The 23,781-nt window shown below is 41.8% G+C and overlaps 1 protein-coding gene across 1 annotated transcript in view; it reads left to right on the plus strand.

Moving 5' to 3' along the window:
- Positions 1-23,781, plus strand: part of sox6 (SRY-box transcription factor 6) — a 137,629-nt gene that overhangs the window by 21,785 nt on the left and 92,063 nt on the right. Inside the window, exon 3 of the mRNA XM_073464063.1 lies at positions 7,049-7,100. Coding sequence (XP_073320164.1) covers positions 7,066-7,100 — 35 coding nt within the window. The 5' untranslated portion in view covers positions 7,049-7,065. The remainder of the gene's footprint in view (positions 1-7,048; positions 7,101-23,781) is intronic.

Raw genomic sequence — 23,781 nt, forward strand, 5'->3', positions numbered from 1 at the left:
TGAAGAGCCATTGTGAAGTTCAGTTTGGTGGCTCCGGCCGTGGCCATCTTAGCAGTGCCTGACTCCGCTTAACTCCCAGCTAACAGGGCAAGTGGAATGGTGCCTGGCTACTGAGAGCTAGCTTGAGAGCTAGCGGCTAGCTGTTACTCAAAGCCTTTAATTATGCATAAATTTAAGTAAATATAATTTAAACGAATGAGTTACATAAAAATGTTCTGCCTGTACAGCTGTCATTAACGGGGAAAATGGCTTTAGAGTCCAGAGGCTATAAACAGGTTTATTTCTGCTGTAAAGTTGGACATTTTGATATGGGGCTCTTAAGGGGATTGACTCTCTTTTGAAAGCAGTCTCAAGTGGCCATTTGTGGAACTGCAGTTTTTTTTTAACATTGTTGATGGTTTAAATTTCCGATCACTAGAGGAGTCCATTGCCGGTCCACTTAAAAATGGTCCTCCTCAAAAAATTGACCCCTGAAGTTTTAAGAATATGTTTTTATTCAGCCGCTGTAATGTTATCAGACACCTGTCAGTACTTGTTATAAAAGAAAATACCGCATGAAGCCCTAGTGTGCGAGCATTCATTGCCATCCTACTCTTCTGAGACATTAAATTGGATCCTCATACAATCTGATATCTGGATACTTTGACCTACAGGATTAATTAATCTCCAAACATGACAGGGAGTAATTTTTTTTATGTCTGGAGCGCTTGGAGAACAGGTTTAATAACAAGCGTGCAGTCTCATTTGGAAACACCTGAGGATGTTGGACCTTTTAGAACAGACCATATACACTCTTTGTTAATATGTACCATTTATCTAATAAGCAACAGTCACAGCCCTCAGCAGACCGTCGATGGCACCACTCGAGGGGAGGGTGTGGGGGAGCCGTTTTGTCAGAAATTAAATAAACAGCACTTCACCGTGAAATGAAAATGAATTACCTTCGAATGGTTATTCTTCTTCTATTATTTATCAAATGGGCCTCTTCAGTACACTGACCCTGCAGTGATTATGGTCAACATGTTGCTAAACAGAGACCGCTCGACAAAGACCGCCCAACAAAGATTTTAATTTCATCAGCCTCGATTACATCGAGGAGCTCAGTGTGTATTGAGTCATTCATTACCTGTGTGGAAAACCCTCCTGAACATCATCTATCATCTGTATTAAAACTTTTAATTTTTATAGCATTTTTTTGAGCAAGGTCACACGGTGCGGCATAGAAAAAAATATAGAACAGTAGATAAGGAAGAACCAATAGTAGTCATGAATGACCTTATTTTAAAGTGCTCAAACAAAAAATATATATTTATTTATAGTCCATATTTAATCGCATGAAAAGGACCCTTTATTATTATTATCATTATTTTAAGGTTTCGTGGATTTTATTTAATTCTCAGAAGAATTAAAACCTAATATGGACTTGGCTGCTGTCCTGGTTCTCAAGGTATGTTCCTTGTACTGTAGGACAGAGTTTCACCTAGTAGCTCTATACAGCAGGACCAGAGAACATGCCGTTAATCTTCCTGCTACCCCAGCTGTGGAAAGTAATGCATAACTAAAAGTCCGGTTAAATGAATTAATGATTTCAACCATGAACTTTTCTCCCAAAACGCCATGAATCGTCTCCAACTGATAATGCACCGCGACCCCGAAGTGTGAAATCCCTGTTGCCTTGAGAGTAGCCAGTTAATTGATTCGCAAATTATTTAAAGTTTGTGGCACCCAGGGGAGTGCTAGGCTCTAATGACGGCCCATTTTGAAAGAGTCGAAAAACTCTTCCCAGGCAGCTAGTATTAAATTGTAACAGTAAGCTAACAAGTGTAATCTGAGCACCGAGAAGGAGAGATGGTGACCAGTGTTGTGTTGTTTGGGTCATGAATATGCTCTTTAAATTGGGATGTATCTCACCCTAGATCGACTAATTTGATTGTCCTGAATTCCCTTTTTGCTTTTTCCTTATTGGCGCTTTTTATCATCTCTTGGGAAAGCATACGCCACGAAGGATAAACTGCAAATGTCGCTGTTTCTAAACTCTTGGAAAAAAATTCTACATAAAAATGTACTTAAACTAAAAAATATTAAAAGGTGTTTCTTGCGTGTTATAGGTGGACAAACATTGCCAATGGAACAAGTGAAAATTGTCTCAAAACAAGTCCCATTATCTCACTGAAGTGTAACTTTCCAGATGATTGTGTCTGGTGACATTTTTGACTTGAAAATAGACGCTTTCTGCTGACTCCATAATGAACGGGGGTTGACTGACTTGGACAGTGAAATGTTGTTACGGTGCTACCTACACCTCTCAAACATTACACTCAGTACGCTGTCTGTGGTATGTGTGATATTATAAAGAAAAGCTGAGGTAATCAAGATCACAATGTTTTGTCAAGGTCAGGCACGAGCTGGTCATTCTGTGCAGAATAGGCTCATCTAGCAGCGTACACACTGTTCGTTCCTGCACTTTTTAGCTGAAATGGTTTGATCTCTGTGTTAATATCAAGGAGCCTCTAATCTCAACCCATTAGCAACTGCTGTCATTCAGACACACGGTGTCGGCCTGATTTAAATAAAATGAAATGAAGATAGTTGTTTCTGGTCCCTTGGCTTCACTCATTGCCATAAACATATGCTCTGTGCCCCGCTTCTTTCCATCTTATTTATGACTTTAATTTGTTGTGTGGGCTGCGCAAGAAATCAAATTTAATCCAATCCTCCCAGGGACCCTGTCATATAATAACATGGTAATTTCTGTGTATCCTTTTGAAAAATGAGGAAATTAATTCTTCCTGACATGTTCTAATTATTCCAGTGTGAACGGCGGATGAGCTCCCCTCCTTCCTCCCATCCCCCCCAGCCCCCTAAGTGTCAGTTGCCGACGGGTGGCGAGGTGCTAATGCTGACCAGCAGCGCGTTTAATTTGAAACATGAGCAGACACCTTTCAACACACCTTCTTAATGTTGGAGTGGCTCACACAAATTAATTCACTACTCATCTGGCAGCTCTGACTGAGGTGTATGTACGTGTATGCGTGCAAGCGTGTGTGTGTGCGGTGTGTGTAGGTTGGAGGGTGGTGGTGGGGGGTTCAATGGGACACTATTGCTATTAGTAAAGGTAACATTAGGTGTGTCTGTGCGTGTGTGTACCACACTGTAGGTGTAAATGCATATATGTCGGTGTAAGTGTGTGTGGACACATGTGCTGGACCAGGTATCACCATATTTCATGTGACTGGGTGTTGAGCTGGCGTAAAGCTGTCTGCTGGGATGTTGGGATTGCTTGGACAGCTTTTTTTTTTCCCCTCTCTCTGGATCTCCCTCCTGTCGAACCAACAGTACCTTTTCACACATCCCATTGCTCCACTGAGAGCACTGCCAGGGTTATTTAATTAGACTGTCATCAGGCAGTCTTTAGCTTATCACTTCAATTTGCATTGGGACACTACTGGCAGAGATGTTGTGGAACAATGATCTTATGTCTCATGTTCAAGGGTTACAAATCTAAAAGAAATGTTTTGGATAAATCTTAAGCAGATCTCTTAAAATAAAATAAAAAAACAATAATCATAGCGGTCGGATGATCCATTTGTTTGGCTGATTTTAAAGGTGCATGTAAGACGTTCAGTCATATCAACAGAAAGTGGGTCCGTTAGTGGCCAATGCTGCGCTGCCTCCACTAGTCATAGGGGAACTCCCATAGAAAAATCCCCCAAATAATATATTTATTCAGGCATTTATTACTTTGAGGTTGATGTTCATTTCAGTTTCTAATTAAGTCAAAGATTGTTAATTTTTCATGGGAGGGTGGGGGAGGATATCGACTGTTTAATCTTTTTTCTGCTCCAAACTGTCTAAACTATACAATCTCTAAATAACAGTACTATAAAAAAAAAATCACCAGATGATTGTTATCATAGAGAACAAGCTTGGCTAATAATTAACAAGGTTCAAAAACAAAAACAAACTTGTATTCAGACTTCACGAAGTCCACAGCTCTGTGTACTGTACATTCATGCCTCTGGGAAAAGAAATGTGTTTCCACTCTAATAATGTACAGTATCAGTTGAGACAGGAGCAGAAAAAATAAACAAAATTACTGAACTTTGGAGTTGGGTTCAAACCGTAGAACTGTAATTGATTTGGTGTGCGTGTTAATGTGTGTGTGTGTGTGTGTTTGAATGTGTGTATGTGTGTGGCGACTCTGGGTTGTAGAACAGAGGGCTCATAGCCATGGCGTCATGGTCGAGGAGAAGAGAGCATGGCTTTGTGAACGGTGGGTGGGTCCCCCCATGACTCAGAAACGGGAGAGGCGTCAACATGGCCGCCCGGCCCACAGGGATTAAAGTGCGCCCCCCCTCCACACCCTGTAGGGTTAATCACTGCCATTTTGGATCCATGCAGAGGGAGCAAATGCACTCTCCATCACTGTGGAAGAACTGAGACATAAGCCACCACTTAGGCTGCCACTGCAGCAGCTCTGTGGGTAGATCTCCTTCATAAGCTTGTTTCCAGACTGTATATTACAGTGTTTTGAGCCATAATTTACTCGTCTTGAGAAGGTTGGAGTTCCTGGATCAGTGCAGACTCTCTGGATATTTCTACATTTTGTCACATGGGTTTGGTTAAGGTATATACCGAGTTACCTGGGATGTAGCTGCTGGTAGGATGTGTGTAGCTAACTTCTGTGTCTCGCTGTGCGCCGCGCTCTACGTGAGCCTGTTAATGACTGAAGGCTGAGAGTGCCGTCTCGTGCCAAGACCCACATGGCTGCTGGCGGTGCATTAAATCAGCAGTCAATTTGACTGGAAGTTTGAAATCTGGGCTAGGTTAAGGGGATGTGCTGAAGCCGTGTTAATAGCTAGCTTGTTGTCCATATGGTACTGCTTTAATAGAGCACATTTGTTGCAGATGGTGGGAGACTTGGTTAGGCAGAGGCAGCTTTTGGCAGAGGCTCATTCTTCGAAAGGGCTGCCGTGCTGCTCGGACTGGTCCAGGCCAACTTAGTGATGTCTCTCCTCCTCTCGGCTTCTCCTCCACCAAAAAGCCTGCCCTTGAATTGTGGCCTAGCCTTAATTTAAAGACGTTCTTGTTTTTTTGTGTTCGGAGAAGAGCAAATACAATGTGGCTCAGTCACTTTTTCCTGAGTTTGGTTATTTGCGCTCCAAACCGCACCTTTGCTTCCATAGGCTAAGTTCAGTTGTTTCTGACCACAGTGGGACTGTAGACAGCAGGCACAGCTGAGGAAACACAAGCACACAGAGAGTAAAAGAACAAGGGTTATGGAATAAGACCAGAGATAAAGATAGAAACTGAGCAAAGCCTAATCTATTTCATTTTCTCTGCTGCTATTTAACTGTTTTAGCAAGTCTGCTGAAGGATTCAGGTGCCGGTAAAATAAACACACATTCAGATAACAAAATCATCAAAGTCTGTTTCTATTCCTCTTCCTAGTTTCTGAACTCTAGCTCTGCAGTATGTAAATGTGTACTAGAATTTGTTTGCATGTACTGTAAGTTCAGAGCAAATTCACATTTGTGTCGGTAATTGTTTTAGTTTGTGTGTGCCCGCCTCAGAGTATGTGTGCTTTTTGCACTTAGAGAAGTGAGGAGACACGCTTGATCTGCTCTGCACTGTTTGACGGTTGTTTTCTCACGTTGTCACTGGCTCGGTGTGCTGTGCCGTGGTGATGGTATTATGTGCTCTGGGCCCAGCTGAGTGGAGAAAAGAGCAGAGCTGCAGCGCCCCTAGCTATGCCACTCCCGCCTCCCTAGACACCTTATTGTGAGAAAAGTCTCGGCTGAGCCCTCTGGGCCTTGTGGATCCACTGCCTCGCTAAGTGCTGGCCAGACTGAAAGGCACAGTGTCCTTGGGCCCGGCTCATTCTTTCCATTCTCTCAGAGGCTTTGTCTCATGAGCGACGAGAGCGAGGGGAGAAAATGCCAAATTACACCCATGTCACGAAAACTTAAGGTGTTTAAGGTCTGAGATGTCATTTGCTGTTGTGTTTTGTGTTATTCAGGATGATGTGCGTGAGGGTGTGTCGTAACAGAAGAAGCTCAGAAAAGAGTGTTTCATTGGCGTTAAAAAAAAGTAGAGACTCTCACAGCAGGCATTTTGATCTGCAGACTTTAAAGCTCTTGGATTTTAAAGTTTGAGTGAAGAAATGTTGTGAAGTGAAATGACTTGTTTTACTGCTGAAAATATTTCTGTGAGATATCCTTGCCATATTTCAGTGGCTGGGTGTCTTCATACGGCTAGCTGTGAGATCTGAGAGACATTTAAATTTCCACCACTGACAAAAGTCCCACTCACAAATCTGTTTTCTGGAATCGCAGCTCATTTTTAAAACAAAGCACATGGAAGTCCTAATCAATTTTCATCCAATCCTAACACAATAAAAGTGAATATGATACAGACCAATAACAGAGGCTAATGGAAACCTGTTGTAAGTCATTTTTAGCCATGTGTCTCCACTATTTTGTGGGTAAGGCTTCTGAACGACCCCTACGAGTGGTGACATCATGACCACATCCTTTTGCCTCATTGACGCTGCAAGTCCCAGCTCGGGTCCCCTGCGGCCGGGCTCCCAGAAGCCACAGCACCCTCGCCACACATGGGCTGCAGCTGGACCACCGTTTGCTACTCTGAACAGACCAGGGCTGCTCTGGGATCTGTGGTTACAGTGCTGGATGTACATGTTTATGCATATCTACACACAGGCGTGGAAAAAGACTGTATAGAGATCAGTAGGCAGAGTTTATTTGATGCAAACATATCATCAGGCTCTCATTGCAAACCGATGTTGTATGCAAATCCACTCCCTCGATGGAAAGAGGTATAATTAATGATGTCAGTTCATAAAAGAGAGGATGGGTTCGTAGCCATATTTCTGCTTTAATTAAAGACATGCCTTATTATAGGATGACGATGTATGCTCTATGTGTTTTTCTTTTTCTCTTGCTTTCTTTCCCTCCTTCCCCCTTGTTCTTCTTCTTGATTATCACTCGTTTCATAGTGAAAATGGTTCTTTGTGATTTTCTCCTGCCAGAACCCCCACACGCTGACATGGAGGGCTTTCTTCGTAGCAGCTTTTTACTGAGGTTAGTTTCATTTCCGTTGTTGCCATTTAGGATCACAGGTCGGGCAGGGGGTGGTACAGCGGGCTAACAGGGGTTAAGCTTTTTGACACATTGTTAGCTTTAGACTTTGTCCTGTGTGTGCGTTCACATGTGTCTGTATATTTGAACAATGTCAAACGTGGATTCTAACATATTTACCCAAGCTGTGTGTTATGATTGTGTTCATGTAGTGTGCGGCTGACTGGCATGCTCACCCTGATAGCCTCCAGTCAGACTGAAAGCACACATCAACAACCTAAGGGACACATGTAGATGAGCTCTAACCCCCACCACCACCACCCTTTTTTTGCCTTCCTCTCCCTTTCACGGCTTAAAGGACCTCCAGATCAGGCTTTCTGTGTCTGTACACTGCATGCTTTTGTCTGACCGCTCTCCCCCAGCTGCCCTCCCTCACCATAACCACCCTAATCAGGGATGTTGGGGTGAGGCTGGCATATCTGTTCTCTGCTGTACTGTTGTTTCCTGTTTTGTTCCGTGTTTGTATTCAACCTACCATAAAGATTTACATTTTTTGTCTTTACCCTTCCTGTGATTCTAATTAAAAATTTGTGCTGTCATTACACACACAGAGGAAGTAAATAAGAGAGTGTATTTACCATTGGCTCCTTTCCTAGTCAACCACCTTCTCTAGGCTGCAGTGTTGCTCCCTAATTAGGGTTGGCTCATTAGAAGCCACAGCAGCAGCATCTGCCTTTCAAAGCTGCTGTCAGCCAAACTTTACTAAAGCTAATGAATCCTCTTTGATTTCTTTTTCAAAAGGTCACTTATTTGATTAAATTAACAGCATTTTTTTCTCTCTCAGAACTGCTGGGGGCATTTTAAAAAGAAAGGACGATTTGATACCATTACTCTGGCTAGTCGAAATGTCCTTCAGGAATTCAAAGAGAGCAAAATCCCATATGCATTTAAATTTATTTTATTTATCTTTTAGAATTCAATCATTTAAAACACACTAAAAATAAGTCACATTTAACTGTGATCGCTGACTTAATCCATTTCTTTTTATTTATCATTTACATATTTTATCACTTGCATATATTTACTTCCTATTCGTAAATACTATTTGCTGCAATAAACAAAGTATGTAATGCGAAAATGTACAGTATCTGTTTTATCTTTCATGACGAGGCACTAATCTATTTGGTGTATCTGCTGTGGTTTCAGCATGTTACATTTCAGAGAGCGCTCTGGCTTTGCTCGTTTCCGCTTTTTAATGGCACAAAGTAATGATACAAAGTGGATAGCGGCGTTTAACTCTCAGCACCTGTCGAGACTAGTTTGGTGGATAACTAACTGTGCTAGAAAAGGTCTGGCAGAAGCAAATCTCAAATTTACCAAGACTTTCAATTCTACGTAGACAACAGGAAAGAGAAAAAAAAGAAAAACAAGACCTCTGACCTCGGCTACTTCTCAACAATTTCCTTTTGTTCTCATAGCTGTGAGAAAACACAGTGATCATTCTAAGTAAACACATTATTGCACTGCTAATCCACATCCTTCTGTCAGTGTCTGTTTTAATTAAAGGAGAAGAGCCAGTAGAGAGATATCACGCATGCTGGCTTGTAGATTGGAGGCCTCAACAATCAGGCCAAGATTAAAGGCAGGCTTTGCTTCAGGGTTAGGCCTTTGGCTTGGATAAGACTTGTGTCCTGGAGTGGGCTGTGGGGTGGGGGTAGGGGTGAAAGGGGAGCAAAGGATAGAAACAGGGGTGGATGGATGTGGCAGTTAGACATTCCTCCAGTGAAGAATCCCAGTATCTTTTTCCCAAGCAACTGAATTAGGTCAAAGGGGCTTTCTGAGCATGCTCATACATTTCTAAACAAATGTGCAGATGTTATTGACTTTTTAATTGTATGTTATATCTCAGTCGCACACCGGATGGGCCTTTTCATTATTGTTATGAGTCATGAGTTTGGTTTTGAGTCACACTTCACATACGCTGAGTTTTAATAACTGTAAAAGTGTGTGGCCGTCATGAAAAATACATCAAAATCTTCAAATTTTACACACATGTCACAAAAATAATGCTCAGTTTTATATTCTCAATGTCACAAAAGTTAACACAGAAGTTCTCTGATGTACAGATAGCTGTAGTTCGAAACTTTTGATAGCTTTCTGCTGTGTCTTTAATAGACTACTATTCATGCTCATGTTATTGTAAGCCTCGCAGATTTTCTCTTTGTTGAAAAGAGGATGTGCTTTCATTTCAGATCAATTTTTTATATGTTTATGGAAGACGTTTAACAGGTTTTTTGTTTGTGTAGTCAAAGAGACTGCGAAAATGAGAGCTAGTGTGAGAGAGAAAGAGGAAGGAAGAGAGACAGAGAGAGGGAGAGAGGGAGGGAGAGAGAGATGTCTTCAGTCTCTGTCTGCTCCCAGTGGGCAGGACCTCCCCCTACATTTCTTCCATTATTTGATGTAATGAAAGGAGAAAGTGTGTAACATTGAGATTGTTAATTAATTTAGTCTAACAAGATGAAGATAAATGAAACCCACTGAAGGTTGACTAGGCTAAGGGGCCCACTTAGCATTTTCCTGCCCTCGAGCTCCGTCTCTCTCACTCCTTTACAATGGTGCACAGCTAATAGGTGCAGCACCGTGTTTGTACGAACCCGCTGAGCTCTCACCCGGTAAGTTAAGATGTGGAACTTTTTGACAAAATATGTTATTTTCTGCCTATTTATCCTAATTTCTCTCCGGGAAATTTTCATCCCCTGATGGCTGGACTGCATTTGTAATGCAGTTAGTTTTGGAGCATTGATATCTAATTATCTAATTGAGTTGTCTTGTTATCTTGACATGTTAGATAAAGCTCAGTTGACACATGACTGGTGAACTACATTGACTTTTTAAATATATGCATAGAAGCAGTCATTCTTTTCTTGGCAACGTCTAGTTTTCTTATAGATAACAAACACACCTTTTATTATCTTCTGCCGAAGATCAGTAATATTTCCTCTGATTTAGAGAGGGGTTATATAAATGGACATTCTCTCCAGCAACTATGTGGCCCCTTCACATGAGTCTGTGTGACTCCCAGCCTTTCACCATATGAATGGTTACTCTCTAATGCGGCTTGGGGGCTATTTGAGCGGCAAGACGGACAAAAAGCAGAAAGGACTTTTTTTTTTCTTCTTCTTTTTACAAAGCCAGACAGTTGTCTTCATCCAGAGCCCTTACAAGAAAAATCAGTAGTCTATCAAGGTCCTTCCTCAGTGGACACTTTGTGCAGGATCTTCATGGCAGCACAGACCAATCATTATGGCACCCATTCTTTGCTCCCTTAGTTCTCAAGTCATCAACAATGGGTTGTTGATTGTATGGAAAACACCAGAACAATTATGTCCTCTGTTTTGGTGGCAGGGCAGCGTTTTAAAGTGCAGTCCTCGATAATGGCCTCATTATTGTTATTCTTGGTGCAGGCCGCAGGAGAAAGAAGTAGCTGCTCGCAGTACGTCATTATTTCGTAAATTTTCGATTAGCTCATCATGCTGTCTCCTGGCAAACAGAATCATAGCTAATTAAAAGTGAGCGAGCGCTCTTGCGCTGTGACTTAAAAGGTAGCACTCGATAGACTGTTGATATGAAAAAAAGTGGTAAAAAAAGGGAGGATTAGAGCTGTTACCCTGGTAACTCCAACTTCCATCTGCGAGGGAACAATGGACTTGTGTTCCTCCAGCACCTAAGCTTGAAAAAACAGAAAGCGAGGAAGTGAGTGTTCTGAAAGGACAAGACCCTTTTTAACAACAAAGTGGGATCCAGGCCTAATAGGCTCTTTGGTGCGAGTTGTTAGGCGAGATCACTGGGGGATGGAGGGGCAGGAAGGTCAACGTGTAATCCTCGGACAGTGAAGGTCGTCCGAGGCTTTTACAATAGCAGGTTGTTTCCTGAATCCGTCTGTCTGCCCAAGAAACAAAACCACAAGTTTGTCTGTTTGGAAGATTTTAAAGGAAAACAAGATTGACAGAAAAGGCTAATAGTAACATATCTCATCACAGTAAAGTGGGTAACATGCCCCACAGCCAAAATGTACACATTCCCTCAGCTGATTAAAGAAACACAAACAAGATGCCAAAGCATTGGACCAATTAGACAGAGATGTCAGAAGCTGTTAGAATTGTCTCTTGCATCTCTTTTACTGATACAGCCAATTCTGCATCAGCTTCTGGCACCTCAGCTCAGCTAAAAACAACATGAACTCTACACGAATCTTTAAAGAAAAAACTAAATATTTAAGTAATGCACTCTTGACTTGCACTTACTGCTGCATAACAACATTTTTCAGCTTCTTTTCGATTTTTCCTTTTTCATTACCTCAGTGATATTACATGCAAGAAGCATTCCAAAAATGTTGAGATGAGAAGTGGTGATGAAAATCCTGGTCGTCATGACTAATGCATTTTTATAATATTCTTTACGTTTCAGTCAGTATAAAACAAATTTCTTTGGCATAACAGAAAAATGTTTGACGGGCTTACAGTTGAGAGCTGCTAAAGAGCTGCTACTCTGAGAAGGAATGGTCTAAAACACTGCTGAGTTATAATGATCCATGACTACGGAGGAACAGTATGTGTTTCTCTTTGAGTTTTATGTCCCTTATTACAGCTGCAATACGTCTGCTCACATTAAGCTAATTTATGGCTGAGGCCAGCGTAACAGCAGTACAGGTTAATGAATTTGGCATTACTAATTAAATGTTATTGAGGGATGAATATGAATCCTGTGGTTGGGAGGGGGGGCAGCAGAGAAAGGGGGGGAGGAGAATGAGACAGAGGACTTTTCTGCAGTTCTTCCTTCGGGTTGCATTCACCATGAGTAAAACAGGAGAAGTGGATGTGAAGGCTGCACTGCCTTTGAGGTGAAATGGAGGACAGCTTTGTTTCAGTGCAATACCACAGCACAATACTTTCTTTGATTAGATGCATCTGAAAAGAAAATTGTTTATATGATTGTGTCACAGACTGTGTTTGTTAAAATGAGTTAAACTATCCCAGTGTGAAAGGAAAGAATCATCTTAAAGTAAAGGCAGACTACTTGGCTTATTTTCTGTTTTTGCAAAAGGAGGGCAAAAGGATTAATGGGCAGCAAAAGTGATTAGACACTCTGACCATTCTGTTCAATGCAGTGCACAATATGTCCCTTTTCACACTAATGTTGTTAAGCAATTACTTCAGTCAACTGAAAATAAGACTTAAAAAATAAGAATGTAAAGGCCACGTAGCGCAGTTTACTCAAGCAAAGAGGGATGATGGTGACAGTGTGGAATATTGAGCCATTATTGAACAGCCCTCTGACGCACACTCTCCAGGACTAGGCTGAGTGTGCTGAGCAAAACAAGATATATATTTATATATATATACACACTGTTTTTTTTAATACTTGCCGTTAGTCATCAGTAAAGGGTTGCAATAATAAAAGTACATTTTTAAATTGATGAGCCAGTAGAGGAGTTCCTAATCGAACCACGAATTGAAAGTAACTTAACATCATTTTACAGAAATGACACTACAACCGAAATGAGCAGTAACTAAGTGGTTCGTTTTATGAGTCACTTAGGAGTTGAAATATGTGCCTAGAAGTGACTGAAGAATGTCAAAATCTTTTCAATTTTTTTTTTCAAGCTTCCAGGGAGTTAATTTTTTTGGTACTTGTTATAATATTTTTTTTCCTAGGTGTATTGTTGGCTGCTTGTGTACTACATGCACAGTTTAAACTATATTTCTTCCTGCTAGTCTTTCTCCCTCTCTTTCACTCCCACTAGCGCCTCTACACTCCATGTCTGACATACTCTCCCTGAGAGCTAAGCCTTTCAATTTAGATTTCAATTATCATGTTAGTTTTGTGATTAGACTTTAGTCCTCCAGGAATCAGACCTCTCTGCTCCTCTCTATTCCACTCTATTCCACTTCCCCTGCAATCACATCCCATCTGATGAATTGCGCATATAATTACGGAAGTTATTGAATATGCAGATCACTGTTGACTCTTGGTGTGCGGTTCATAATGCATCGACTCTAACTGTATCAAACAAGGGTCTCTGATAAAGACCCACTCTGATAATGAGAGAGGGCCAATGTATGCTATTAGTGAGAGATAACAGACACCACAAAGGCTGAGACTCAATTAACAACAGAGCCACGCTATAATCTGTGCGACTGTGTTTCTGAGTGTGTGTGTGTGTGTGTGTGTGTGTGTGTGTGTGTGTGTGTGTGCGTGTGTGTGTGTGTGTGTGTGTGTGTGTGTCCTTACATACACTGCATACAGGCCAGTGTAGGGACTTGGCACTGAGTGCAGCACAGCTCTACCACTACAACCAGCACAGCACAGACCAGTCTGAGAGGCCAGCCAGCCAGTGCACAAGGTGTTTATGAATCAACCAACATGAGGTATTTCCTCCATGTTACAGTATGTTGCTACCATCGTCTTACACCCCGTCCCATGATGCAATCCCTTAGAGCTTTTCAAGAGACGGGAGTGAAGCACTTTACAGGCACACCCAGGAGGGGGTTGTGGGAAAATTTTGAAACTTTTCATAGCTTTTAGAGAGCTTTCTCAAAAACCTGGCTCGAAAGCAAAGAGAAAAAAGGTCTCTCGCGCTATAATGTTTTTTGCATTTTGCTGTCAAAATACTGGGGATTTGTTACTCGCTCCTCAACAAGTCCAAAACCAATACTCATTTTTTTCCACATAAAGCTAGTCTGACAGGGTTTCTCAGCTTAAGTTTCACACACAATTGAGAATACAGGGAAACGGAAGAAACCGGGTCCTGTATTTTTAGACTGTGCTGTAGTGATGCAGCTGCCGTTTATAGCTGATATGCCAGGCTGATGCTGGACGGCTGCCCTGCTGACACCAGAGAGGAGGGTTTATAGACTGCACAAACTCTGCACAACACAGTCTCCAATACGCAGACATAGAAACAAAATCAGTACAGTTGCTTTTACAAAATCATACAGTGTTTGCTTATACAGCCCACATAATATTAAATGTATTAACAGACATACATCATTAAAATGCACATTAGTTGTGAACTCTTTAATTGAGAGGTTGATATTTTTATATTTTAAGATTTGTGGCATTTGGTGACACAGTGATCTGTGAGTGCAGACTGGTCGCCATCTGATCTGAATGTGAAAGAGTGAATGCAAACAGCAAAACATGAACAACATAAATGTGCAGCAAGGGAGGAAATGTGGGGGATTTTTACTAAGCAGCAGAAAACATACTCAGGTTTCCTTTGTGCGTTTTCACACTGTGTAGTTTTTATGTGCTACTTTTTAATCAAGTCTGTATTTGATGGTATTCTCACTATATTTTGCACACAGATGTAAAGTATGTACATTACATATATGCGTTTACATACGGTGATGTATACATGTGTGCATGATTGCATTAAGATACTCTCGGGGCGTTTTTTGAACACACCCAACCAGCTGCCTCTTACCACCTTTCTTCTCATTACGCACGACTGTTTGCCTGATAGTCTATATTTAAGTCTCTAGAATGACATGTTCTGTAAGTTCCTCTGACAATGGACCTACAACAAAAACGTTTACTTTTATTTCACATTTGTTCACCCTATGTGACTTTTTGTAAATCAAAGAAATCAATCCCCCTTTTCTATCGGGAGAAGTATTAAATGTTTTTCTACAGAGCTAAGGTCTTTTTTCTATAATGATGCAGCTCACCTTGGCTACATGCACCTGGCACCACTTCTTGGCAAGCCTGGAGTCAAGTTGTTGTCAGTCAGTGGTTAATTTAGGAACACATTTTCCCTCTGTGTGTTTGGTTTATTCATGAGAATTACATTTTTGTCATTTCCCATTTAAATGCGTTTATAGCCATTGAACTGAAAATCCTTAAATAAGCTTTCAACAGTATCAAAATAGAAGCGATACTGATCTGTGGTATGAAACCTAACTCTAGTTGCCCCACATCCTGCGGTCACAATGGCAGGTACATGAAAGCATGGCCGATGCTGGATCTTTGTCACTGTCATGGCTGTCTGTTGTAATTAAGACTCTGAACGGGCTTCTAGCACATGGCACTTTGACCCATGTACATTATTAGGTTAATAGGATTGAACATGTTTACACCAACTGTAAGCTTAACAGGAGGTTAAAAAGGTGACTTAAACTTTGTAAAGGGGCTTACATAGCAGATCAAATAGCATTATAGTGGCTGACTAATGGGCCTAGACACTAACAGAAAACACACAATTTACAGACTGTGCTTAGTGGTCTGTAAAGTAAAAAAACTAAAGGGCATGGTTTACCTAAGTGGCCAATGGGATTTGACTGCCCTTTACTGTAAAGAGTGTGTTGCAAGTGCAGCGACCTTTGTCAAGTTCTAGCTATTGTTTGCAGATTGGTTACACACTCTACAGGCTGTGAAAGACACATCTGCTATCCTCAGCTCAGTGGAGAGCAGATAGACAGTCAGGGTTGAGGGTTAGGTGTGTGCGTGTGTGTGTGTGTGTGTGTGTGTGTTGGTAGGTGGGGCCCTCAGCTAACCTGTCATACAGCTCAGCTACAGTCCCTATCCTCTTATCAAATATTTGTCTGGCCTTCACTCCCTATTTACCTTCCATTCTGTTTACTTTGTTTATTGAGATCTATCTCAGGCAAATTGATAAAGTGTCCTGAAAGTTATAGTTTTGTTACATAATGTCTGTGTGTGTTTTTATCAGGGTAAAGTATTTTTTAATCATACTTAAAGTCTGTGTTCATAGATATTTGACGCTGATATGGATATTTCCCCCATTATTTGAAGTTTGTTAGCATTTTGAAATGCCACAGCAGGGATCGTTGTTTGATACCAGAGGAGTATAAAATCAGGTCAGCGCCACAGAAAATTCCCTTTTAAGCTTTTAACATCAAATATAAAACCATATTTGTTTAATGTCCTTTTGATTGATTCCCTGATTGAGATTCAAAGAGTGGTCATAAATGTTTCAGGACAAAGGGTCTCTTTGTGTGAATGGGGCCCCAGTTGAAATGGAGGAGTAGTTTGAGATTACCAGATTATTTCCTACTAGCCCAGTGAGTGAGGCGAGGCGAGCCGCAGCCCTGCACCGTGCTGTGCTGAGGCTGAGCATAATGAGTGTGGTGGCAGGGAACCACAACAGAGCTGGGGCAGAGGCTGCCTGGGAACCAGAGGCCCATGGCCCACAGCCAAACACACACACACACAACCAAACACACACAAATCCTGCCGCACACTTGTGGCTTTTTAAGAAAGCAATTTAGTTAATGATTTCATTTTGAAGCACTGTCATGATGCATGCGTCCTCTGAGCGAGCCAGAGGAAGAATAAAGGAGAAGCTAACACAGAGGAAAAGGTATTGGTAAACACAAGCTTCCCCAACAACCACAGAGAAAATAACATGCAGCCGAGCGTAATGTGGCATTTGTTGTGAACACAGCACAGAAATCACTTGGGTAATAGATTGTGGTAGGTATATCACTTGTTTCTTTTTTTTTGACAAATGCAGAAAAGAGCTGAAGCACAGTATGAGTGGTCAGACACATGGTTAGCAGCAGGCTGCTGAGGCATTTTGAGTTTTAGTCAGCGTCTAATCCACTACAGTGCTCGCTTCCCCCGGAGTGGAAATACAGCACATTTTTCTGTTCAACCATGTCTGTCAGCTTTCTGATTTTATTAGTTTCACATTCATTTACTCAGGTTTTCTCAGTGCCAGCCCATGAATGAAACCATCTTAGCATTGCTAAAACAGCAGCTTGTACATGTCTTCTGTGAACCAAATTTTTGGGCAATTACTCAGATCAGTGGCTGGGGTTTCTGGTTTTGCTCTTCAGATCTCATTTTTCTTTCCTTTTTTGTATCAGCTGTCAATCACCCGTGGTAACTTTTAACCACCTCCAAACAGAGCCTGAACCGTTCATTTAGTCCTTCGCTTTTACCCGGCTTCTTCCCGTCCAACCTGTCAGAATGACACACACTGTTGACCATGCTTTCTATTCAGCACTGGCAAATTAATTGGTTTCACTGGTTTAAATCAGCAATCAATGTCAGTTTCCCAACATAATAAGCCTTAATCATAAATCTTTGAGGTGTGGCTTGCCTGACCCCTATTCATCATGGCTCTGCTAGATGGCCTCATCTGGGTGGAGCAAATGAACTACCCCTGTTTTGATTTTCCAATTGACGTGTCACATGAAACGTGGCTACACTCTCCCCTCCCCGATTCTATCCCGGCCCTTCTTCTCACAGTCCTTAAAAAAAACATACAAGGGCCCAAAGACAAAGAGGGAAAAGAAGTCCAGTTGCTGCAAGGAGAGAGACATTTGCTCCTTCCCTTGTGTGAGCGTTCTCAATGAGCACCATTAATTTATTCAGATGGAGAAAAAGAATAGCAGAAAAGGAAAAAAAAAGAATGAAAAAACTACAGAATTAGCGTTGGGTCTAACTGTAGCTAAAGAGCTGTTGTCCCTCCCGAGCTCCTCGATCAACAATAGAGAAAGCCTAATTGCGACGGTGTTGAAGGTAATGTTCAGATTTTTCCCCTTAGTTACATAAATCCATTTATGAGCCGAGAATGAAAGGGAGTAGACTTGAGATATTTGCCCATTTGGGGACCAGGACTTGTTCTACATGAGGGGGGAAAAAAAAGAAAAGAACAAGGACAGTGATGGAGAAAGTGGGCCACTGTGTGTCGAGGTTCCAGATGTCCAAACCAACGGCAGTTGTACCAACCTCAGTTCTACTGGGCACTAAAGTTGCCAATTATGACCTCATGATGGCAAGACATAAGACTGAGGCCCATAGTTTCCCTGCCATACAGTACAATAATTCCCCCCCACCACCACCACCACCACCACCACACACACACACACACACACACACACACACACACACACACACACACACACACACACACACACTTTCATAACCATTCACCATCACCAATGTTCATACTTTTTCTTGTCCCTGCAAAAATGTTCCTTCATAATTAGCCACTGTCCTTGAGCTGAAAGTCTAAGATTGTGGTCCTTTTTAAAATGCTGTCTCCCTTACTTTTGAGATTTCTATGCTCCCTATAGACTTATTGTGCATCTCTTTGGTAACTTGGGATGCGTCCCTTCACTTCTGTTTGGCGCCCCCCCGGCCAGCTCCTCAACTCACTTTTCTGGCAACTGTGAAAGATGTTACACTCGATTTGTTGAAGTGCAGCCATTTGCTGCAAACCCTCCAGTGCACAGAAGAAGTTATCTTTATAAATGACAGAATGGACCTGGCCTGAATGGCGCTTTGTTTACTGTTTAACAAAAAGGGGGCCCCACTCTATATTTCATCTGTCACTGTTGCTTTTCTTTCCTTCAACAATGCTCGATTGTTTCCACGAAAATTTCAGGTTCCATGAACAGGAGATTTCTGTATTATTATGTTCCTGCCAAATTCCGATCTCTGTTTTCCTTCTCCTGCTCACAAAGGGCTCATAACTTACTGTCAACTATGAGGAAAGCCACAAAGCTCCACTGTTGCTCAGCAAATAGGGTTGTGTTGGTTGATGGCTCGACTTGCTGTGAGGTTTGCTTTAGTGCAGCAGCAGCAGAAGGCTCTTTGGGAACTCCATCCCACAGAAAGAGAGAAAGTAAAAGAATGAAAGAGGGGTACGACAATAAGCAGCTTTTCTTGTCCGTTTTATTTTCCCCTCTCGGGCAGGGAAACAGTTTGGCTGATGAGTTTGTTGTCCTGCTACTGTTAGCGTCATCTGGTGCGTGTGTGTGTCTTCGGGTTTGACTCACAACATACAGTATCCCTCTTTTAGTGGATAATTTCTGTTAAAGAATGATGTGAGTCCAAGGAAGAAAAAAAAAAGGCCAGTGGTGAATTTTTTGGACGGCCATCCTTCATTTGTGAAAGCATACGCATGAGTGAACTTGTGTGTGTGTCCTGGGGAACTGAGAGGCTGTTATGCCATCCAGCTCTGAGCTTGTGTCCTGGGATCAGGAAAAGGGCCAATGGCACGGGGGGGACCGAAGGAGAGGGAGGAGTAGGTGGGGGCAACGAGGGATTCAGTGTGTGAGTGCTCATCGACCCTTCCTGAGTAGACAGACAGGGACACTTAAGCACTCTCACACCTGCATCTGCCTTTGCCTTGCGTGGGGGGCAAGGACACCAACATTGCTGTCATGGCAGCTGCACAAGTGTTTAAAGTGAGACACAAGGCAGTTCCTCTAGCAGCATATTATTGCAAATAATTTACCCTGCAAAGTAATTATCAATGCTCTGCTCAATATGTAAAGTGTGCACTTCAGGTGGCTTGCTTAATTTGCTCTGGGGTGGCTATCATGTGAGTGTGGATTTTAGCTGTGGTAACTGGCAGTTTCTAATAGAGAAGGCATCAGGAGAGAGTGTGAAGTGAGGATGAAGTGGCGCCGTAATTGAGTTGACTTTTTGCAAGGTAAGGTCAACAATAATGGAGGAACAATTTAAACAAATTCCTTTTGACAACTCTCCAGTCACTGTACAGCCGGTTACCTTGTTGGAAAAGCTGTATTTTCCCAACCATTTACTATATTTTAATATCATTATCTGTAATTACTTTGTCGGCTCAGCTTTAAGAGATTTAAATCAATTTGTGTATCACAGACTCAGAAAAAATGTTCTAGCAATCTCTTTTACGGATTTACCTTCTTTAAAATTAAATTATGCAACAGACAAAAGTAAAAATGTACTGTAAATGCATGCACACTCTGTATCTGAGTGTGTGGGTGTGTGTGTGTGTGGAAAAAGAGACTGACTGTGTGCAGTACACAGCCCGTGTTACGAGTTGATTATGTATCCAGAAACCTGGCTGCTGCACAGCATGGCACAATCACAATGGAGGGTGATAATTTAATTGTGCTAAACGGTGGATTCCGTGTCAATGCTCCTCCAGCTGGGAGCTGTCAGGTAGTAATATCTCATTATGGCAGGTGAAGAACCCAGAGGAACCCTACCACGACACCTGTTAGAACAGGAGGAACCCCTGAAGGGAAACACACAGACGATTTTCTCTCTCTGTCTGACACACACACCCTCACACGCTCACATACGCACACACATGGTTTAAAGCCCTCAAACTATTTTGTTCTTTATCTACTTCAATTTTACATTACGATGTATTTATCCTAATTCCTTTCAAGGTAATGTCAATTATTTTTAAGTTCTTCTCTACTTCTCCAAATTTACAGTTAAATTCCCCATGTTTTTTTGTTTTTTTTAAAACTATAAATGCACACTTAGTGCACATATTTAAGAGCTCCTTCAGTACAATACACAGGCATAGTGAAAGAACAGAGTCAAAGCACCTTTTGTTGATTGGCTCAATTAAAAGATCCCATGCAGACATCTCATATGCTAACTGCTCTTTTTAATGCTTAAGATGATTAAAGGGGCACTATGTAGTTTTGGGGAAGAAATTCAAACTCAGAATTTGAATGTTTACAATAGTAATGAGGAAACACTACAAACTCAGAAATATTTATTTTTTCCATTTCTACATAAACAAGCTGTTCTCAGAGAAAAATAAGGTCCCCAGAACACTGTTTGAAGCTAGAAAGGTGGCAGGGTCCACCAAATATAAACAAAGTGAAACAGTATGAAATTGTGTTGTCCTTTTAAGTTTATTGTTTTTATTCAGTTTATTCAGTCCTGAAAAGGAGTTTGTTTATTGAGGCATTAAAAAAAAATCAGTCAATGAAGATCTTTTGATTGTAAATTTGTACACACCGTTTATCTTGTGCATTGACAGTTAAAGCATTTTCTCTGTTATTGCCTGCCATCCCCTCCCATTTCCCTTTTTAAATTATATTTTTGCTTTTAATAATTTATTTGATCTTCTCTCCTTTTGTCTGCTGATAACACTGGAAGGAAGAAAGTGTAATATTCTCCCATCTTGAAGGTGCAAGACATCAGTGTTGGGCGGGTTGGGGTGTTCGGGGGGAGATGGTGTGGAGTTACTTATCACCATTGTCTATAAAAGGTAAACAGTGTGACAGAGCAGATATGACGGGTGAAAGTCGGTCAGACCCTTTTACGATGAAAGAGGAAATGGGATAGCCGAGGACACATGGCCCGGCAGTCACAAGATCGCTAAGATGAGCAGCGCACAACGCGCCTCTAATACTCGCCAATTAAGTGGAGGTTGTTTTGCACGATGATGAAACATTATCGCAGGGAACAATTCATGACTCAAAGCATTCCAGGCCATATGAGCCGGCTGCTGGAGAACTTAAGTCCTAATCCTTCAAATGTGCGCAATATTGTCAGCTATATATAGACCAGTTCTCTTCTCTGACTGACCCTCCCTCGTCTTTGCCTCGAGTCTTCAAAGTCACTGGGGCTTTGTCTTGAAGAAAGCAGGCAGCGTTTCATGTGCTTATTGATCACTTCGGTTTGTTAGTTTTCCATTGTTGTTGTGTAATCAAGCATAAGGGAGGGCAGCTCACGAGCTACCTCTTCAGTTTGCCACATTTTCACTGTTTAGTATGTAAAAGCACAGTTTGGGCTTATTTTCTAGAGAAACAGATTCAATTATTAATGTGAGTTAAGTTATTTCAACAGCACCAGAAGGCAGGCTGTTTTGCTGATTTTATTTTTGCGAGCATGCACACCACAACTGTAAACAGTGTAATTCTTTCTGAAAATATGATCGAATTCAACATGCATCGGTAGTACCCACATTCAGCTGAATTCTGCTCTTTATTTTGCTCCTCATCAAATATCTTTGTTGTGTCTACGCTGATCTATTTCACACAAACCCCTTTAGATCTCTGCGCTGTGTGATCTAAATATGAGGAATAAAATACTGTATGGTTGCCCTCAGATATTTTCAGAGAATTACTGCTGCGCTTCCCCCCTTTTCCCCCTTTCAATAATATGAGGTAGTATTGTATGGGGCTTGTCGAAGGTGGGGGTGGGGCAGAGGGGGTTCTCCGCACTTTTAAGCTGCCTGAGCGCAGCCCTCCCAGCACTGCTAATAAATTATTAACTCCTGCTGACAAATACTGTTATGGAGCCTGCCGCAGATCTGTTGCATTCTTTAACAAGATTGCTGTAGACACATGTTACAGGAGGATGGAGTCTCCATCGCTGCTTTTCTCTCTCTCTCTATCCCCTTCTCTCGCTCACGCCTCAGCAGTTTGACTGATGGTTGGAGACCAAAGTAAAAGTGCCTGAGAGACTGAATATTTTAGTGGTAAAATAATACCACTTGATTTACTGTGTAATACAAAAGCAGTGCTTTGTTTCACTCTCACACTCCATTGAGGACGAGGTGCTTGTTGCGCTCGAGGCTCTGGCTTTTTGGGAGCATGAATAAAAAATACGTCAGAATCTGCGTACACACACAACCACACACACACGCGCGCCCTTCCAACCCTACAACCCAACTACTGCCCCCTCTGCTTACCATTACACATGCACGTGCTCTGAACTTTGCTCTGACTTTTGATTTTCAATTACCAGCACCCAATTTTGAGATCACTTTCTATTTGATTTAATTACAGGAAACAATTTAATGGCTGATTTAAAATTGAGGGCTGAGTCCCACTAAAGACACAGCCGACAACACATCCAGGCACAGAGGCTAAAAGACAGAAAAGGAGACAGACAGACACTCCTGGCCTGCCAGCTACCTGACTGACTGGGTCTGTTTGTACAGCTGCTGCAACACATGAGATTAACTAAGTCTGCCATTGTTTAGGTCCCCGAGGTTGTGACTGTGTGTGTGTGTGTGTGTGTGTGTGTGTGTGTGTGTGTGTGTGTGTGTGTGTGTGTGTGTGTGTGTGTGTGTGTGAGAGAGAGAGTTAGAGAAAGTGTGGATATACTAGCGCACGTTTCTGAATAATAATTCAATACAGAATTATGTCTGATCTGCTTTTTGAGGGTTAAAAGAAAACATGCTGACACAGCGTTTTAATTTCTCTGCGCTGCTTATCTAGAATAAATGTCAAGGGATCTGAGCCCTGCTCCAACTACAGATTCTCCTAAATCGAGACTAAAAACATTTCCTGAACTGAAAATGTACTCTAACTTCACACTGTAACTGTCTCTGATTATTGTACCTATCACTATCATAATTGGGTTAATTACCTAATTTGTTGTATTTCCCTTCCTATTGTCTTTGCTTTATGCCTTTTGTAAAGGAATAATCGAATAATCTTACTGAGAATTTCCAAACACAAAAACAATTTTAAAGTGTGTACTTGAACCTCATTGGACAGACTTCTCTGAATATGACCAAGAGCTATCAGACCCCAAATCCTTGGTCATAAAAGCCTTTCTTAAACAGAACACATCTTTCCCTATCTCTCAATGGCCAGCTCTCGGCAAAAATTGCAAGGACACCATCGCACCACAGCCTGCCTCAACCTTGAGAGCACCCACCTCCCTCAGGCAAGCCGAGGGTGGAACTAAAGTGCTGTCACACTGACCCCTGTGGAGGAGCAGGAGAACGGGGCAGATGGTGATCAGTGATCAAATGTACGACAAGCAGTACAAACACAGACCTTGACACCCCTGATTTTGCCTATCCTCTTCCTCTCATGCACAGTCGTCCTACAGAGAAGATTGAGCTCTGAGCAAACACTCGGGTTTTAATGGTCAATGTCCTGTAGTTGAGAAAAATAAGCAG

Source organism: Pagrus major, chromosome 4, assembly GCF_040436345.1.
Source record: "Pagrus major chromosome 4, Pma_NU_1.0".
In the NCBI taxonomy this organism is placed as follows: domain Eukaryota; kingdom Metazoa; phylum Chordata; class Actinopteri; order Spariformes; family Sparidae; genus Pagrus; species Pagrus major.